General features: G+C 36.6%; 1 protein-coding gene across 5 annotated transcripts in view; it reads left to right on the top strand.

Moving 5' to 3' along the window:
* The window catches only part of LOC144215399 (glutamate receptor ionotropic, delta-2), a 230,902-nt gene that overhangs the window by 119,703 nt on the left and 90,848 nt on the right, over positions 1 to 20,351 (top strand). For all 5 annotated transcript variants that reach the window (XR_013330421.1, XR_013330422.1, XM_077744290.1 and 2 more), the window contains 2 exons: positions 13,980 to 14,267; positions 16,567 to 16,772. Coding sequence is in view for 3 of the 5 variants with exons in the window: in XM_077744288.1 (XP_077600414.1) it covers positions 13,980 to 14,267; positions 16,567 to 16,772 (494 nt within the window). In the remaining 2 variants the exon portion in view is untranslated. The remainder of the gene's footprint in view (positions 1 to 13,979; positions 14,268 to 16,566; positions 16,773 to 20,351) is intronic.

The following is a 20,351-nucleotide window of genomic DNA, read 5'->3' as shown; positions in this document are numbered from 1 at the left end:
CTAGGTTATTGAATATTTGCAGGAATACTGGTATCTGAGATTGTTTTTTTTTTTTTTACTACAACAATCATGTTCATGTTATCGTCACCAGCAACAGAAGTTTGAAAAATTGCACACAAAAATTCATGTGATCAAGACAATCAATTGAGTGAATTGACAAATGTATGACAGCTATCTTGGAGGAGGATGCTGCATCAAGTAGTTAGGAAGAAAAATTCTAGCGAGTATTGGACATTTTTTCATCACGCAGACTGAACCAGTGAGTATATGTAAATCATTGACCTTATTATAGTGGGGATATGCTGTATACTTGGATAACGCATATACGAGACCACTGCTTGGAATCGATCCCCGCACTTAACTTGTCTGAAAAGAAACCAACCTCTGAGTCAAGATAATATTCTAGAAATATTCCTCAGTATTTTATACATTTAATGTTCCCACAAACGGTACCACTTAATATGTTGTTTTGCTAGAGCACCCTTATCCCAGATGGCTATGTATACATTTGTCTTGCATGATAAGCAGTGAATGGAATTGTGTTGCCAAAATAGCCTCAATGCTTTCATGTGTGCTTTGATAGATAATTTCCCTTCACATATTTTGCTCCTCATTTTATGTTCACTACATTGCATCAGTAGTGTTTTGAACATATCCATTATGCAGTACAGGGAGTTATCGGATTAGGATGTCATCAACCTACAACGTAATGACTTTAAGATGACCGTGCCTCGTCCTCCAGTTTGTTCTCAGCACCATAGTTTTTGTTTAGATAGTGAATAGCCAAAGTGCACAAAACCTCTGTTTCACATGGCAAAAACAGAAAGACATGTGACAGAATCACAGGTATTGTTTATGTTGCAACGTTGATGGGCATATGTGCATAGTAGTTTTCTGATCTATACCAGATATAACTGGATCGAAAGAGCTAGAATGCTCATTGATGTATTGTTTTGTTAGCAACACAGAAAGCTCTAACTTTCCATCCATCTCATCAGTAATGATAAAAATAGCTTTTTATTTTATTTTTTATTTTTGCGTGTTAGTGTATTTAAATAATTCCCCCCAAAAATGTGAAGTAAATTTCAACTTTGAGATTTAAATCTATCTGACTTCTGTCAAAATTTGGGTTTATTCGCCAGGGGATCAAGGGAATACGTTTGTAACTTGAGGTCCTCTGTGTGTACAAATCACCCCGACTCTATACTACAATATGTAATGTACCTCTGCCTTCAATATTTAATTAACATTTGAAATTATCTTCACTGCTTCTAAGGGAAAGGGGTGGAGCTGTTTCTTAAGCAAGTTCCCGGCGGAGGAAGGAGGAGAGGGAGGCCTGTGTTGGAAATGGAGCTAGAGGGGCAAAGGGATAGATAGTCAGTAATAATGTGCATGAGTAGCCCCCAAGAGAGAAGGGAGTGGGTAGGAAACCGTTTTCTCTCACTTTCTCTGTCTCGAAAAAAACACATTAATCAGCCTATAACTACTGTAGTGGATAACAGGCATGCTGTTTTTATAACATGCATGTATTGTTTTGCTTCCTTGTCTTTTTTGTCTTAATTTAGTCAAAAAGGAGAAACCTCAAGCAAGATTATTAAGGGTTGATTGCACAATGTTGTTTTAAGTAGTTTGAGACTAATGTATGTTTGTGATCACCCAATGATCCAATGTTCTACCAAGTGCAACAGTAGTTGTCCTGTTCCTCAAAATACTGGAAGCACTGGCATTTGATAGAGTACTGAGTGCAAAACCCTAACACCACCCCAAACCACACAAAGCAACACTACTAAAGGCGGTCCAGCAAAACCATTAGTAGTAGAATTAAACCGCATTTTTCAAATTAGCATTCCTCAAGGGCATGTTGGCTGACATTTCAAAAAAGTTCTACAGTTACATAAAATAAGGGGAGTGATGATGACAAGGCAGCATTGGAATGATCACAAAGGGATGGGTGAGGATGCACGGCAGTGATGAGAGGTCGAGATGAAGGGGATAAAAAAAGTAATAGTGTATGTGCGAGCAGAATGTGAACCCTTTATTGCAGTTTAAGGTAAATCTGAATTTTTTTTCTCCTTTTTTAGGGAGGGCGGTTTGAAGAAAACCACTGATACTTCTAGTTACTGGTCCCCCATTGTGTGCTCTGTCATTATATTGAATGAAAAAAAAAGGTTACTGGAGAGAAGAGTATGAGTGGAAATTGGAGAGTAATGTGTTGAACAGCAACAACTTGGAAAACACTACTTTGTTGAAACCAGAGGTGGCTGGCCGAGTTGCAGTTATCCTAAATCTCCGAGCAGTACAAAATGGAAAATGGGAGAAGAAAGCGAGCTAAGATTGTGTTGAGGCGGTTATTGGAGAAGTGCAAGAGGGTGGGCTGTATCCAACATGTTTTGCCAGATAATGTTAGTCAAGGGAGAGAGCATGGGTGACTCATGATGGCAGAACACACCGGTTTCCCTTTTGATCCGAGCAGACAGATCCAGAACATGCATTGATTTCTACTTTGTCTCTGCTCATACGACAGCAAATTGGTTGTATAAGCTGATTTTAGGCACCAGGCAGGGGACACCCTGAATTGGTGCCCCGCCAATCGTAGGGCTCGAGGAGACTGACAACCATTTCCGCTCACTCATAACTGGGGCCAATTTAGAGTGTTCAACCAGCCTACCCTGCATGTTTTGGGGATGTGGGAAGAAAGTGGAATACTCAGAGTAAACCCTAATGTTATATATTTTATATGTGACAAGAAAGTTACCTGTTTTTAATACACAGAGATAAGGCTATTGTAATCACATTCCAATCACAAATCAATCATGAGGCATTGAAATCTGCATCTATGATGGTGTTGTGTTGCTTCACGCGATAAAAAGCAATTATGCATGTACAGTAATTAATAACTATTAAGGTGAAATACATTAATTGTTGCTATGTTTGCAGAGATGAACAACATTATTTAATAAAACGCTTGACTGACTACCCCAACCCTTTTAGCTGAGTCTGAACACCCAAGTTATGATGAGCTAGCAGAAAACAGCTTTAAAACACATGCTTTGAATACTATTTGTCTTGGCTATCACAAAGCACTAATGTGCGGTTAGGATTTTGGTTCTTAAATAAAGAGCTTGTGTTTTTCCTGATAAGATAACCATTGAAGTGATAATTTTCCACATCGTTAAGACTAGAAACCTCTGTTGCTCTTCTCAAAGTACCGATAAAAGCTGAAGGAGCAACATATGGACACTGCTTGTGAAGTTGGTTACTGGTAAAACTCATTTGAAAGACTTTTAAATAGGAGCTTTTGGACTGGAGATTAAATCTAGCGACTTAATTTTTGTAAAGTATTGCTTGGGAAAAGAATGGCTTAAAATTCCTGGAAAACACTGAGTGCGTGGGATGTGAGAAGCTGGCCTTTGTTTGATCAACATGCGTATTTTAAATTATTCTTTGACATTATCCACAATATTTGTGATATTTTGTACATAGGGCTCTTGATTAATTAGAGCCATGTCTTTGTTGTCTCGTGACGTTGGTCAATGCCAATCCAAGATGAATGTCAGTTTCCATTAAAAACATATTTAATTACATCCTCTGATCTGTTTCATAGAGTTTGAGATTTTACAAACTCACCATTACTGACTGATGCCAGCTGATTGATCACTCCAAAATTAAATCATCCTGAAGCGTGTAAACTAGGCGTTAATTCAATTCTGCTCTCTTCCAATTAGAGTGAATTGGAAAATATGTTTAGCCAGGAGCAATTACAGGATGCTTCTCTCATTTATGCCCAGCTAAAAGAAGAAAACACATGTTTTGACACTTTAATCCCAAGGGAATTAAACTAGGAACTCCAAGACTGGTGTGAAAAGGAGTGCACTAAGTTGAAACATGTTTTATTCTGAACTTCACTTGCTTTTATCTTCTCAAAAAGAAACTATTTAAGTGACCTCTTTGGCACTCAAGACATTTTTGAGTTATTTGATTTGTTGAATTATGTATAAAGGATTTCATATAAGCAGAGACGACGGATTCCACAAAATATGTTCTGAATTATCCTAACAGCAGATTCAGAATTAAATACACATGATAATAAATATATGCATTTTCGTATAGCCGCACTATGGACTTCCTTTAGACAATTACACGCAAGCACAGCACTGCATCATGTTAGATATTAGTCAATCAGTGCTACCATCGATTATTTTGTACCAGCTACCCAAAAACAACAAACAAGTAAAACGCATAGATGTTTATTTGTTCATTTGTTTAGCATTGGCTTAAAATTGTGTCAGAAAATGATTGAGGGTTTTATTAAAGCATCTCAAAGAAGAATACATAAAGGTTCTCTTGAAAATTAGATTTTTTACTGCAATGTTTAAATGATCATTGGAATATAAAGGAGAACTGGAGTGTTCCTGACAAATTAAGTTTTTCCTTGTTTACTTGGCATCTTAGAATGTCCAGCTTCTCGACAACACAGACATGCTGTGAAGTAGATAACAAACATACCCTGTAGGGAAGCATGCCTCTTCCACACACACGTGTACAAACACACACACACACACATACACATACACACATACACACACGTACACACACACTATGCTGTTTGAGACCGATTGCCAACAAGCCTTAAATTGGATCACAGTGTATTTGAATGGGACAAGGTGTACCAGTATCAAAGAGGCTAAAGGGGGCTGACAGCCAGCCAAATTAAAAAATTAAACCTCGGCATCTGTCTGGGACTTCTTACCGGCACTGAGCAAGGAGGAGTTTTGGGGAGGGAAACAGGCAGGTGCTACAGTGTGGGTGGAGAGCAAAACACTTGCTCTTGCAAGTGTAACATGGAAAAGCAGTGGGCAAAACAAGTGAAAAATGGATGCGTAAAGGTGGGGATTCATGGGAAAAAAATAAATAAATAATTGAGCTGGAAAAAATAAAATGGATTTGGGTTATGTTGGATGAAATATGAAACTGATCCAGTCGATGTTTTTTACACTGCCATGCTTTTGAGTGTTTGCTTTTTTTAGTTAAAACAGTACAGAGAAACTAAATGACTATTTTATATTTATCAACTTTAGCTTTTTGAAAGTAGACCCCTGTGCCAAACACCTTGCACATACAAACAAACTGGAATCTTACATTTATAGGGGTTTTTCATATGATGTCAACATACTTCTGTCCAAATTCTTGGTGTCCACCAAATTTTGGAGCCACCCATCCTACACGTGGCACAACAACTTTTGCATTGTTCTTCATAGGGTGATAAATATACTGGCTGTTGTCTTTTTATTTCCAAATTTTAAACCATTCAGAGATACTATGTTGTATTTAAGTAAACAAATCAGGAAGCTGTATGTAAAAATCAGCTCTTTATTCACATCCACCAGAAAACAAGGAGCAGTATGAGTTTACTTGCTGCAATTAAACTGAAAAACGTAGGCGTATACTTGGGTTCATAACAGGTACGGCTATTGATTGTCTTTCCCCAGGGTTAATGGTTACTCTTTATGTATAAAATGTCATTTGAGAAAAGCTTTTTCCATGGTTTTATAATGATTTTTTTTGGTCAATAATGGATTATTCTTGTTCCTCAAATGCCCCTTTCATTTCCTAAATGTCAGCTATGGTAAACATTTGACCATTGGTAAATAGTCATCTTGTTTTTCCAATCAGAAACGGCCTATTCATTAACCATTTTTATTTTTTAGTATGTCATTTGTGGATGGAGGTTAAACACATCTTCTGAAATTGTTTTTGTATATAAAAATGTTATAATGGCAAATTTTCCTCTACATATTCTAATTTCAAGTGTGATACATTTGCAAATTAATTTTTAGGCAGTGTGAGAATGAGTAAGAATTTATTATTAAGCAGGTATTGAACATCAAGTCTTCAATGTTTAATGTACACATAAAGGAACTATTGAAATAATCCTGATTAATACGGTTTGAGGAAGTTTTATAAAAAAAAAATTGAGTGACACAATAGGGGCTGACAAAATATAAGCCTTCCTGATCTTTATTAATGCTGTCATGACTATGTGCTGAAAAAACACCTTAATTGCTCATCACTATTGAAGTTTCAATTGAAAACAAAAAAAGTGCAAGGGATTGAAGGGAAAATGGTTTAGCTTTGGCTATGCATGATTGAGTTTCACCGCAATTATATAATTAGTGGCTGGGGGTGTTTGTTTATTCAGCTGTGCTATATTACTAGTATGTTCTAATTTGCGGTATGACAAGTGAAATTGGCATTTAAAACCAAATGAAACTGCGTATAGAAAAAGTCACATAGCTTATCGGATGAACATGGATTGATTCAACATCATCAATCGACCGCTTCAGTCATTTTGAAGATCAATTTTAAATATGTCATTTTGATGTAACTCATGTATTCCTTCCATCATTAAATATTACATTCCAAATATGAAAAGTGGAATATAAATTAGGGTAGAAGTTCTGTACTTTTTTAAATGACTTAATGTTATACCTCTTGTCAAAAGAGAGAAAAAAAATAATGAACCATACTTTTTATTACCTAATTTTCCAATAACCTCTTGAACGCAAAGCTCACTTGGATTACCATTCTCATAAACAATATGCGAAAAGAATGAGTTACTAATCATAATGTCATCATAATGTAATCTCAATGTCATTCAACCAGAAAGAATAATTCAGCTTTTCCATCTTGGCATTTTTTAAAATTGTATTTTATAACTCTTTGTTTTACTTGAAGTCGATTGGAGGACAGGGAAACAATCAGTCATTAAAAGTGTCACTTTTAGTCAACACGTAAATTTCAATGTTATTGCTGACAAAATTACAATTGCTTATTTGTCAGACACTTGTGCCTTTGAGCTCTTGATGTCATCTAAGTGTGGATGTTTCCTTCTATTGATGTTTGGGGCTGTTGTTGGCACTCATCCATCAAAACATGAACCTGTGAAAACACTGGCCTCATTAAGTAGGAGCATCATCAGTTGTTCGATAGTATTTAGTAGCTCTAACTTTCTTTCAATACCTATTGTTTCCCCATGACTTGCTTACTGAGTGCATGCTCAGTGACTGTTGCTAGTGGTTGCTAGAAAGTTTCTTATCGAATTTTGGTGTTTTGCAGTGGAAAATATCGTATTTGGCCTGTGGACTATGAAAATAGTTGACCGACATGTATTCTGCAAACTACAAAGACAAGGGAGGGAACTTGAACATCAGAGAGCTTTGTAAAATCTATTTATACATATATATCTAGAGCTCCAGCTCGTGTCCGAGCATGGAAATGTGGCAGATTTCACTCTGTAGCCGGAACTGGGGATGGAAGAAGCGTGGGCATAGATTGCAGGGAAGTGAAGGTGAAGGCTATACAACACGCATCAAATACATTTTATAGAATTAATGAATGAAATGAAAAAAAAACTGGTAAACACACAATTCTAAATCAAACACTGCTATGGAGCCACAATAGAATGACAGAATAACCTAACCAACTAATTCAGTCTCTTCGGTTGCGGTTGGAAAACTGTCCAAAGTAACCTTGATCAAGAAATACAGTACTGTTAAAAAATGGAACCTTTATCTATCTACATGCTTAATTTCCACTTACCTTGAATGTTGTAACGATACACAATACTTACATGGAACTGAGTAACAATAACTAAATACTGGCAGGCAGCATTGATGTCTTCTTAATATCATGTAATGACGTTCTGTGTGGGTGGCCAGTGTTTGCTTGTTAAGTCAACATAGTTATATGGTTAACTTCTTTATTTAAAATATGAACCAAAAAATGGCCCCCAAAGTTCATTCCACATCTACGTTTGATAGAACCTTCATAACACCAAATGATTGCAAGTGACATTTTGTTTAAACTCCACATCTTATTCTGAAAGCCAGTTACAAACACTGCCTACTGTACATTTTTCAACAATCATACTGCATCCACTAATGTATTTTGCGCACTTCAAGCACTCTGCTTGGTGCTTGGCATTTGCCCACGCTTCCCTTTTGTTATGTGTTGTGCTTTAACAATGAGACATAGAATGTCTCTTGGATTTGAGTTTCTACCACAAGAACAACACTTGCTGAACAAATTTATTTCCAGACGTTATAGTCTTCACACTGTTAGATATACTAAACAAACATCAAAACAATGTTTTTTATTTTTTTAATGATATTATGCTAATGCACAAAATAATTCACGATAATTATTGTTATCGTTTTATGGCCCAGTTCTACTGTACAGTAACAATTGATGTCAACACAAAAGGATAGCTACATTTTTATTTTAAAATGGCACAAAGGAAAATAACTGGAGGGATTGTGGTTTTAAAGGCAGTTTGAAATGGAACTTCAGATTATTCTTCTGAAGACAGAAAATAATTGGCTTGATATCCTCCCAGACAAACTTTAGTGACACAAATATGGTATAATAGAGTAAATGTGTCCTTATGGTTCTCCAAATATGTTTGTATATAATGGTCACTAGGTGGTCCTAAGATGGAAAGGGATCATTGGAAAAAGAAGTTTCCCTTTTTCTACAAAGATCCTTCCATACAGTTTTATCCCCCTTCACTGTATTTTTACGTCTGTGCGTGTTTGGGGTAACAATGCATACAATTAAAACAATACCAAAAATGAATGTCTCAGTCAGTGTGCCAAGAGATTCTACCTCTCGAAGTGAAAATTTAGATGATGATTTAGAATCCCAATTCTAGACTGATATTGCTTACACAAAAATGCTAGATGTAAAAAGCAGGTGCAATGGAGGCTTTTAGATACGGTAGTAAAAGGGGCTCAAGGAGCTGGCTAGGCTGAACACTTAAACATATTGATTCAATTCAAAACAGCAACCAATAATAGTTGTTATCAAGAGAGATTGATTTATATATCATTTAAGATGAAACCAGTAACAACGGATGGTTATCAAATACAGAAAGCTGGACCAAAAACGGCACAAAACTAGTGTGTTTGTGTGTATAAATGGTGTCATGCTGTGTGATTGGCTGTAAACATTTGCTCATTCCGTTACAACTGACAGCAGTGGGGCCTCACTGAGTGCCTTGAACAGATTCCCTTGTCACATTTCGGCTTGAAACAAATCAGTCCCGTTGCTCCATTCTTCTTAGTGATGGGTCCACCATCTGTCATATGGCTGTGCAACGTGGACTCACCATGCACACTGAACACAAACACAAGTGGTAGCAAGACATAATATTTTTCATGCCACAGAACCCATTCATTCTTTTTAGAAATACAAAAAACAGTGAGCGGGCCAATGCCAAAAGAGTGTCGAGGCTGACTAGAGAAATGATGGCATGGGTCCGGTTACAGGACCCTGGCAGATTCATCTCATTTTCATTTTTCAGGGGTGATTCCTATCTGTATGTTGGATTATGGTGTTTTCCCAAGTGTTGAGTGTATGTCAATTGCACTTAATTAGTTTGCTGCAATAGTGCACTGAATAGAACCACCAATGGAAACTCGAATAACTCATCTTCAGAGTTTTTGTATCTTTGGTTCTGTCTTTTACCATGTTTTATTTATGTATTTTGTTTGTTGTGTCACTTGTTAATTTTGCTTTCACGAGTTTCCGTTGTGAAAGTTCCCACTTTTGGGTTTTGGGACAATCTGCAGGCTTTTGTTGAGATGCGACAACACCGGAAATGGATGGCAATCAATTGTTGTGGTTGTGTTTCAGTGGAGTAAGTGGGTAAAAAGTAAACAGTGAAAATAGGATGGAGGCAATATAACATATCTATTTTCATTTTACCAACGGTAGAGTGCTGCTGTTTTGTTGGGATTTTTGTCTTTGGGTGTCAAGTTTTGCAATAAAATATTAAACAAAAACTGAGTGCAAAGTGTAAAACTGCTGAAAGCATAGTGTGAAACACAGAATTTGAGAAATATTTAAAAATACATGAGCCTGTGCCTATAAACATACATGTTCCAGAGATAGTCCGTTCTAAAAGTGGAAAACACATGCCACAAAAGTTGCTCTGTTGGTTTTGAAACTTTTGATGTGCTAACTTTCCATTCTGGTTATCCTAATGATGTGTGTATTATTTCTCATCAGACAGATGAGACTTTCTTGAGGATAAGTGGAACATGAGATGGATATTGTCATAGTTGGAATTTTACAACATCTTTGAAAATTGTTTATATCAGTAAACCAAAAAAATATGCTACTTGGTAGGGAGTGGGATTGTCGCTCAGGTCAATGGTAGCAAACCAGGTATGAGCTCAGCAGGGGTGGTCCAATTCTAGACTGCTTGGACAGCATGTGGTGCTTGGATGCTTGGCTGGAGGAAGCTATACATCACTGTGTTGTGTGCCAACACTGACACTTTTAATTTGATACGAGCAGCCAAGGGCAGCTTGATATACACATTAGCATTCTCTTTGCATGTGTGTGGGTGTGCATGAGCAAGTTACTGCTTTCACCACTTAAGAACTATTTAATATTTATTTCAATAAATAGCTGCTGCTTGCATCAACTAGGGTTGTGCATGGTATGATTACAAAAATGAATGTAGTGCAATAATCAAGAGTGAGCATGAAACGCTGTCGTTAAGGTCTGAAATGGATTATTGATTAGACATGATAAAAATAAATATAAAAGCAGCTGAAGCAAAACAAACCACATCGTATCGATATTTTTGTTAATTAAAGAAGTGATGCTGGATCAGTCTCATCTGGTTTTCTGTCGACAGAAACAAACAAACAACTACCTTTTTGGAAAGTTGACTTACTGTACATAGATTTGTTCATAGAATAATTGAGGAAGAAGGGTCTTAAATTAATTCTTGGCGATGTGGGAGGTTCTGCAATGACAATTTAAACCTAGTCTTGCTACTAACTGTGATGCAATGGATGCAATTAAAATTAAAATTAATTATTTTTTTGTATTTTACTTGGAATTGTACAATTAATACGAACCACCTTAGTGTCTGATTACGTAAATATGATTAAATTGTGCTAAGTAACCTGTCTTAACAAAAAGAATAAGAGTAAGAAATGTTGAGAGATACTGTGATAGTTTTACATTCTGTTTTTTTTTTTTTCGTTTGGCCCCCAGTTGCTTCCATTCTATTCTTTTACAAAGCCTCCAATCCCGCCCACAGTGTACAAGTACAAGGAGGAAAAGGAAAAAGCAAAATGTATCTGAACTGACAACATAATAGCAGTGAAGGCCTAAGGGTTGTAAACAGAGGAGCCGTCGATTTATTTCTAGAGGACATGTTCATCGAGTTGACTTAACATTAGATATACTAAAACACTCAGAGATAATGTCATTTCTAGTTAGATGAACCAAAGCAGTTGGTGGCAGGATCTTATGGAGGACGCATACCTGTAAAAAAAAAACCCATATAAACTGCAACATCTAATTTTCAATCATTTGATTATAATATTGAGATCTGATGAGAAATTATTTATTGTTAATATTGAGCTTCACATGCCTATTTCTAGTTCAAATATTCAATAACTGAAAATACCAGAAGTTGTTGACACACACAACAGTAACTGTCTATGGAAGTAAAGTCTTTGAACAATCTTCAAGTGAAGATTCCCTGGAGGAATATGCTTCAACGCACACACTTCATGTTTTTCAACCTGCAAGCGGTGTGAGTCAGTGGCCCACTGCCACTCACTGCCTCACAATTGTACTCAATGTGAAACAATGCTCGAAAACAATATATACAAGCACAAATAGGTAGGTTGTGTATATAAGGACATGCAGTAGTGAGTTTGTTGAAAAGCAAGGTGGAAATAAAAGGTCTGGGTTCATTTCTACATGCTTATGACAATAGTCTTCCTACACGGAATATCTATTCAATTGGTAGCTCTTATTGTTACTATCTGGAGGGGCTAAACAAGTCTTATGACTTTACGTAGATATAAGCAGTAATTATGATCAGATGGCATTCAAGTAAAATTTTCTGATCGAAGACGGATCAAATATGGTCTTTACTTTGTTCCTTTTCAATACAATGTACTGTCATTTAAAATTTGACTGGGATATGCTCCAGCACAGATGACCAGCCTCTTTCCCACTTTTGACAAAAAATGTATAAAGTTCTGCATTCCATAATTTTGGGTAGAAATATTTGCATTAATGTCATTGACTACTGATAAGCAGGACTAATTCTATTCCTCAAATTTATAAACACAAAGTTATGAGCACATAGAGTATTGATTGCTTGAGGTGTACATGGTGCCACATACATAAATAAATTAAATTACTTCCTTTGCAAATTTAGTCAATTAGTTAGTCTTAAAATGAATGCGCACACAGAAATAAAGGATTTATTCAGTAAACAAATTATTGCTTCCACAGAGAAAAATACAAGTTAATTTACAAATATAAATATAGACACTTTTTTGGCTCCCTTGAGTCATAAGACTAGGCCCTTTATACTGTCTTAAAAGTGTGTGATATAAATAAGCATAGGAACATTAAATGGCCAAATGAGTTGGGATTAGCATGTCTTAATCGTGCTAAACTAATTCTTTGTGGCGAAAGCATCAATGCCACGGTGTCATTCCGTATGGTGCAGACGGAGATGAGTGGCTGCATCATTCAGCTCAACGAACTTGCCGCTTTTCTTAAATTGAATATATAACTTTAACTGCTTTAATTAACAAAGACTTGCATAATGGCCGGTGAAATTGAAACTACTTTTCAGGCTACTCATTAATCAGTTGTAATCTGCTTGCCTGAAATAACCTCCCGTTAGCTACTCCTAAGAAGGACAATTGCGCCACACGATGCAACTCCAATTAAATACAGAATTGCTTTTATGTGAATCCATTGTGCTTCCAAAAGAGTTTAGTCACTGCCACTCCAGTAACAGATATAGTATAACTTTACCTTTTTTTTCGCTCTAAAGGTCTTATACTTCAGTTAGATAAGAACTGCCGTTGGACAAAGTAAATGAAGAATAAAAAGAGTAGGCTGCATTCATAATTAAAGTAACCTGAAGTCGTTTAAGTCTCTGGTTTGTTGCTAGAAAGTTTGAAATACGGAACTTTTGGTGAAGTCGTGTTCTTTCTAAATAATTGATTTTTTTTTTGGTATCTTCTTTGGATTCAATGATGCTTTCCCACCTCTTCCAACTTGTTGGAGTGAGCATCGAGCACCGTGTTGACTGAGGACCGGACCTGCCGCTCATTTCCCAGTGACTCAGATGCTTGAAACATAATGCACAAAAGGAAACTCTGGTTATTTGTTTGCGTAATGACAGTTTAGTTTACAAGGCAAAATAGCCTGGGGTCACTGGCTACATGCTGCCTCAACATGATTAAATGAAGGATTATTTGATCATATTTACCAGCCTATTCTGGTAAATTTTCATCACAAAACATGTTAGTTTGTTTATTGAGGAACACATTTATTGCAATGGGAAATTGTGCCGAATAGGCAAGGCATTTGGCTAACATCTTAGGTCAAAGGACAATTCGTAGGTGTTGGCATTGGTGTCACGTAAAAATAAATGAACACATAAGAATGTGATCGAGACTTTGAGTTTGGAGAATAACAGATAGTAGTTGAGCTGTTGTGAAGCTTTTTTAAATTGTATTTCTTTATTTATTTTCCACATGGTTAGAAGTGGAGCATTGTCGACAAGTGGAACGGGGCTGAAATAAATGTACATAATGCTCACTACCTGAGGAAAGCACTAACATGCTGCAGAAACTGAGGAAAATGACAAACCTGGTGCACAACCCAGTTTTATTTTTGTATGTGTGTGGGGGGTGTATGTATCTTCAAATGCCATTTTATAAAATCATTAACAGTTTCATATTCGGGTTAAGTTTTAAATGACACTGAGAATTATTTGGAGAGTCAAGTATTTCGAATCAGACTTTAGAGCAAGGTTTAGAGTTTCAAGCTAAGTCTTAATGTTATCACTGCCTTCATGAATAATTGAATATTAAGAGTGAAAATGATTTCACAGTTTGTCTTTTCCTTTTCCCTCCACACAGCATGCGAGTTGATGAACCGAGGCATCCTGGCCCTTGTCAGCTCAATCGGTTGCATGTCGGCAAGCAGCCTACAGACGCTGGCCGATGCCATGCACATCCCGCACCTCTTCATTCAGCGCGCCACAGTTGGCACGCCCCGCTCCGCCTGCCCGCCCACCAGCCGCAGCCCCGGAGCTGACGATTACACCCTGATGGTCCGCCCACCCGTCTATCTTAACGAAGTCATCATGCAAGTGGTGTCAGAGTACAGCTGGCAAAAGTTTGTCCTCTTCTATGACTCTGACTTTGGTAAGAGAGAATTTGATTATCTTGTTCATTCCTTAAATACTGTGGTTGCAAAGAAAATAGTTTTTTGCTGTTTATTTTTTAATCTATTAATCAGTACATAAAACTTCATTAGTTTCATGTTTCTCAACATCTGGAACTGTCCAATGGTTGGCTGGATGTCTTCATTTTGTATAAAAAAATAAGAGCTTTAGAGTTGAAACATAACATTAAAACTGTTCAAACCTGCTTTTCAAATCCTGAGACTGATGGATATAAAATGCGTACAACATATCTTTGTTTGACTTCTACAGATAATGCATGTTTTCCTGTAGGTTTTTTTTTTTCTTGTGAGACGTTGGTGATTTAAAAGTCACATTAGAAACCTCAGCAAATGCATGATGGGGAAAATGTTCTTGACAATTCAACTACTTGAAACGTTTATATTTAAGAAGTAACTGTTTAAACCAGATGTAAACCAATGCATTTACTCTCTGACAGCTTCATATTATAGCATCAAACCGCTTAAAAACTAGAGGATGTGGAGTACCGAGTCGTCAGAGATTCTTTCCCTCCCTGTGGATTTATAAGTTTAGCTGCTCTTCTGGGAAAATCATTTCAATTTCTTGCATATTTGATAAATTCATGAAACAAGGCACTCACAAAAACTCAGTTTCGTTCTTAGTGTAGATAGAGCTGAGAACCATTCAGTCTTTCCATACTATTCCCTCCTCCACATTCAGAGGGATATTTTTGAAAAAAAACAACGTATCATTGGTTTGGCCTGGCAACCCAGTGGAAACACATTTTAGGCATTAAAAATTAATCTTTAGAAAATCTCCAACAAAAGTGAAAATTTGCAAATTCTGCATGTAATGCAGTCAATGTTAGATGTATGTGTTTCTCCGGGTACTCTGGTTTCTTCCCTAATCTCAACAAAACAAATATGGAGGGTAGGCTGGTTGAAAAAAAGCCATGCATATACGTATAACATAGAAAGCTTCTTTGTGTGAGGTAGCTAAAAAAAGTGTTTACTGCACAGACAGAATACTTCGTCATGGACTCCCTGAATTCACTTTCAGCAGGTTTTATGACTACAATCTTTTTGTGTTCTTTATGATTGTATCCAACCTTTCCATTTCCTCTTCTGTTATGACAATCTGGCAGATAATAGCTACCCACTACTGTTATAGAAGACGCTGTTAGTGTTTTTTTTTCATCATGATGCAAGCTAGTCATAGTCTAGAGTTCGCTGGCACAAAAGTAAAAAAGCTGGGTGCACACTGGACTGGTCCTCAGCCAGCTGGACGACCTTATTTGGTAAACAGTTGTGGGGGGGGAAAAGAACTGCTTTTGGCTACAAGCAAGGTGTTTTGCGCGTGTTTCACATTGGTCCGAGTGCAGGATATATTGACCAATGTTTTGTTACTTTGCTGATCTTTTGATGTTTAGGCTTTTCCATTGTAATTCCTTTTCTGTGGGTGAAGCAACATCACTGAAAGGCACATGTTTCCATATTGGGGGCGTAATGTCAACAAAAAAATGATTTTGAGAAAGACCACTATACCACAGGCACACCGACAAGCACTATACACTAGCTGACAAGTTTTGTAAAGTTGAAAATATTGTAGTTCCTGGCCAACGTAACCCGAGGTCTACTTGTATTTTGTATTGGCTATGTTTTAGTGTTTAGGGTGTTATTGTGTTAACTATTCCAGTCTGCCGTTATTTTTTGTTAATATTTTTCACTACATGACAGTTAACAGTGGCAAAGGTTTGACCCTGCAGCATAGTTTAGTAGTAGGTCATGACATTGTGATAACACTAAAAGAATGATTATCTATACCAAAACAGCTTTTTGTGTGTTAACAGTATGAGAAGTGTTAGTTCATTCACTGCCTCATTGCCTCAGCTCCTAATGAGGTACATGCAGGTCAAGGTAATCTTAATTTCGACATCTTGGTTGATATCCTCGGCTAATGATGTTGTGTGTGTATGTGTAATATGTCACCGTCAGTAAAGCACCCGTGAATAATGACATTTACTAAGGTAGTTCATTGTTAGGGGTATTAGTGAACCTAACATTCATTCTCATAACCATTTAAGGGAAAAAAGAAAATGAAGGGGAAAAAAATCAAATTTTGTAGAGATGCAATGATTGAGTGTTATTGAAGAAAATGGATGGGTGTTTGTCAATATTTGCCCTACAGTTGACCAGCAATCAATTCAGGATTAAATTTACTTCTCAAGAAGTGCAACTCCAGCTCACACTAATAACAAAAATAATCACTATACTAGACTCAACTTTGCTCTCTTACACCAGATATCCGTGGTATTGAGGAATTCCTGGACCGCGCCTCGCACCAGGGAATGGACGTGTCACTCCAAAAGGTGGAGTCCAATGTCAACATGATGATTACCAGCCTGTTCAGGACCATGCGGGTAGAAGAGCTGCACCGTTACAGGGACACGCTACGCAGAGCCGTACTCTTCATGAGCCCAGCCATTGCCAAGGCATTTATCTCTGAGGTAAATCCCTTTTTTTCTTTATATTTACATTAGTATATGACTCGGTCTAATGGTATTGAGTTTATGCTGAAGCTGAAAGTATGCACTTGTCAATTTTTGAATTACAGGGTGCAAGACTCACATTAACAACAACATAGAGTAAAGTATAGTGAAAACTAACATGCAAATTAAAAATAAAAGTGGTAATAAGAGAAAGTAGACGTAGTAATAAGAGAACATCTATGAAGTGCATGTGCAGCCAATGTGTGCTTTTCCATTTATCAAAACTACACAATTTACAATCTATATATGATAATTGTTAATGGACAGTATTATTATTCTTTGCAGATTTGTGCTTCAATACATTTCTAAACCTAAATCCATTAATTGCATTAAACCATTCTATCCTAGGTCTTCTGCTCATAGACAAAGAGTCGGAAATTTCTATTTGTTCCACTTCATAGATGATACAGAACTCATGCTTGAAAGGGGTGGCCTTGCGTGTTAGTTACGGATTCATAAATTGAAGTGTTAATCCCACATGACACATCATCTCTGTTTAATTAAAAATGACCTCTGTAAGAGCAATAACAGTCTAATTTGAATGTAGGTGTGATGTAGTAGGGGTGCATCATTTGTCTGTTGGGAAAAGCATGTTCTATAGTAATGCAATTAATAGTGGGAAACGCACAGCTCCATTTTTTTATAGGCAGCACAGCTGTAATCTGAAGTCAAATCTGTCAAATTCAGTAAAATTATTTTATGTGATGGAGGCCATTTATAGGATTTAGTACTTTGTCAAAGCACTTCTACTTGTCAAGTAAGATTTTGAGCTCCACCTACACTTTTGCATGTCAGACATTTCATTCATGGATATGATGACAGTGAGTATGAAACACTCAATATCCATTGTTGAATATTGTTACTGTTACTTTGAAGGTAATGTTTAAAAAATATAATAGGGTCAGTGAACCAAATAATACATCACTGGATAAAGACATGGTTGTCTTTTTGAATGTAGGAGCCTGGTCTGGTAAATTCTATTACAATGTTTTAATTTGTTGAGTGTGAAGGCAAAACTCTGATTCAACAAAGCACATGTGTTTCAAGGTTATTCCAACAAGGGTTTTAATAAACGATTTTCTGTTTTGTTTTGTTCTAACTACAAGAGGAAACTAAGCCTTGTGCCTGTTCTTGCACGAAGGCTGTAGTACACAAGATCAAAGTTCTAGCAGATTTCTTTGCAAAGCTCGTCTCTCAAACGAATGTTGTGACACTTCAATTACCTGCTGGTGTGATTGCCAGAATGCCAATGTGTGTAACCTAAACAAATCTGTCTAGACCATGATATGTTGCATGTGGCACCCAAACTCATATCAAATTTGATATGCAAAGAAATTGGAAGGATATAAATGTTGCCATTTGATCAAGTCATTAGAATATTTAAAAACTACAGTTCCAATTCAGGACAACTTTCTCTTCAAATGACATACTTGTTTATTTATTTTTACTTGGATTATCAGGCATGGTCCCATTCCAAAAAGACACATGTCAAAAAAATAAATATGAAGAAAAATACTCTGAGATATGTTGAATAATGCATTGCATGCATAGATTGCCCCATTTTTAAAAATCTAACATTGATTAATTAATTTAACTAGATTATTTATTTATTTTGAGGAGGTGGGGTTCGTTATTGCCATCAAAACAATGCGATATTTACCCACAATGCTGGTTTGCTCACTTACAAAAAATGTAACTGTTTTGTTAACTATAATACACGATTTTTACTATTTTTTTCATATATTTATAGATGGTAAATAGGGAGCTCACATTCCAAAATCATGCATTGTTGGATGGTTGGATACTCCAAATTGGCCCTAGGTATCAGTGCAAGCATGAATGTTTGTCCCTCTCCTCGTACCCTCCAATTGGCTGGCCATCAATTTAGGGTCCCGCCGCCTTGGCCCCCAACTCCACTGGGATAGGTTCGAGCAACCACTTTTACCCTTGAGAGGATGAGCGGTTCTTAATATGAAATAAGTATGGTAACTATACTATCAGATTTATATACTATACACAGTATTTTGTATGAAAAAAATTGCTGCCCTCTTTTGGGAGATGCCTCCATCCAAATGAAAGTCTTCTTGCAGACGGTCATGTTATCTCTTGGTGACTGTCGATGGTGTAATAGGGTCAACGCTCAGAGTCAAATGTTTTTTTTCCCAGGAGGCTCAGCAGGAAATATATGGAAGACAGGTTCGAATAATTGCAAAGGCAGGAGATAATAATCTGTGTTGGAGGTCAGATGGGTTGGAATACCATTTTTTTTGGCCTCACTTACTATTTTGAACACGTGTGTTATATTAACAACTTATTTATAATTCATGTATGCATCTGCAAGTCTTTCTATGTAAATGACTACAATTTGTTCACCCCTTAAGGTTGGAAAAGGTTTGTTATGTTGTATGTTGGGAAAAATACTGAACTTGAACGTGGATTATTATTATTGTTATTATATTTATTATTGTTGAGAGCATTCTACATGTTTTTACTTAATCAAATCTGCCAAGAAATCATAAGTAATTTTGACTAGTATTAATTAATGAGTCTAGCATGATTCTGTTGATATATTATGATGTGAACCTAAGCATTAAATAAATTTAAAAGACAGGCAGTGCAACATTAGTGGCAGTTTACTTTTACACGTACATTTACTCCGTAAACAATCATGTTGCCGCAAATCCTCCACCTTGTAGATGCCTCTAGGGACGTCCTTTGAGCTGTACGTCAAAAAATTATTTGAAACAGCAATATGCCAATAATAAAATCAGTGAAATGCCAAGAAAACATACGCACTGCAAAGGCAAATTTCAGCGGCATTTGAACTGTCTCTCCCAGGATGTTTAGATGGATCAAAAGCAACAACAAATGTGATTGGTGTTTTAATAGCATAATAATGTAAGCTATTTTTATTACACCATTGCTCCTGTCTGCATATGTTATTTCCCCAAACAGGAGTATTTGAATATTACATGTTGTCAGTTACGCCTAATTAGGCGAGTTGTTTCAGGAAAAAAAACATTTAACTGCTGTTACACTATGCACTTATGCACCCAAGCCAAAAATGGTGCTTCCATGACAAAAAATAATTAATTGGTGAATGTTTCTAAATGAATTTTCTTTTAAAAGTGCCTGTAAATAATTACGATTCGACCAAAAAGCCCTGTTAAAAAATGCTGTTGAGTTCATTGCTAAAGAAAACTCTACAGCGGGCATCGTTTCATGTCATTGAAATATAGATCTTAATATAAATTTAAACTCTGAATTATTCTTTAAATGCTGTGTAGTATGGATGGGTTAGTAACATTAAAATGAAGCTTATAGAATCAGAATGTCATTTTAGTTTACTTTCCCTTTGAAGTTTCATCTGTTGTTTGCCCCATTGTGGTTGTCGTGAGATGGACTTTATTCCCGGTGACTTTGACTTTGGGACTCTCGGGGCACAAAGTCAAACCACTACACAGTCTGACATGCAAACCTGGAGGCAATGTTTTTTTTCCATTGTTTTATGAGAGGACAGCCAGAGAAAACAAGGGG

Source organism: Stigmatopora nigra, chromosome 22 (assembly GCF_051989575.1).
Source record: "Stigmatopora nigra isolate UIUO_SnigA chromosome 22, RoL_Snig_1.1, whole genome shotgun sequence".
Classification (NCBI taxonomy): domain Eukaryota; kingdom Metazoa; phylum Chordata; class Actinopteri; order Syngnathiformes; family Syngnathidae; genus Stigmatopora; species Stigmatopora nigra.
This window is presented reverse-complemented; position numbering and strand designations above follow the sequence as displayed.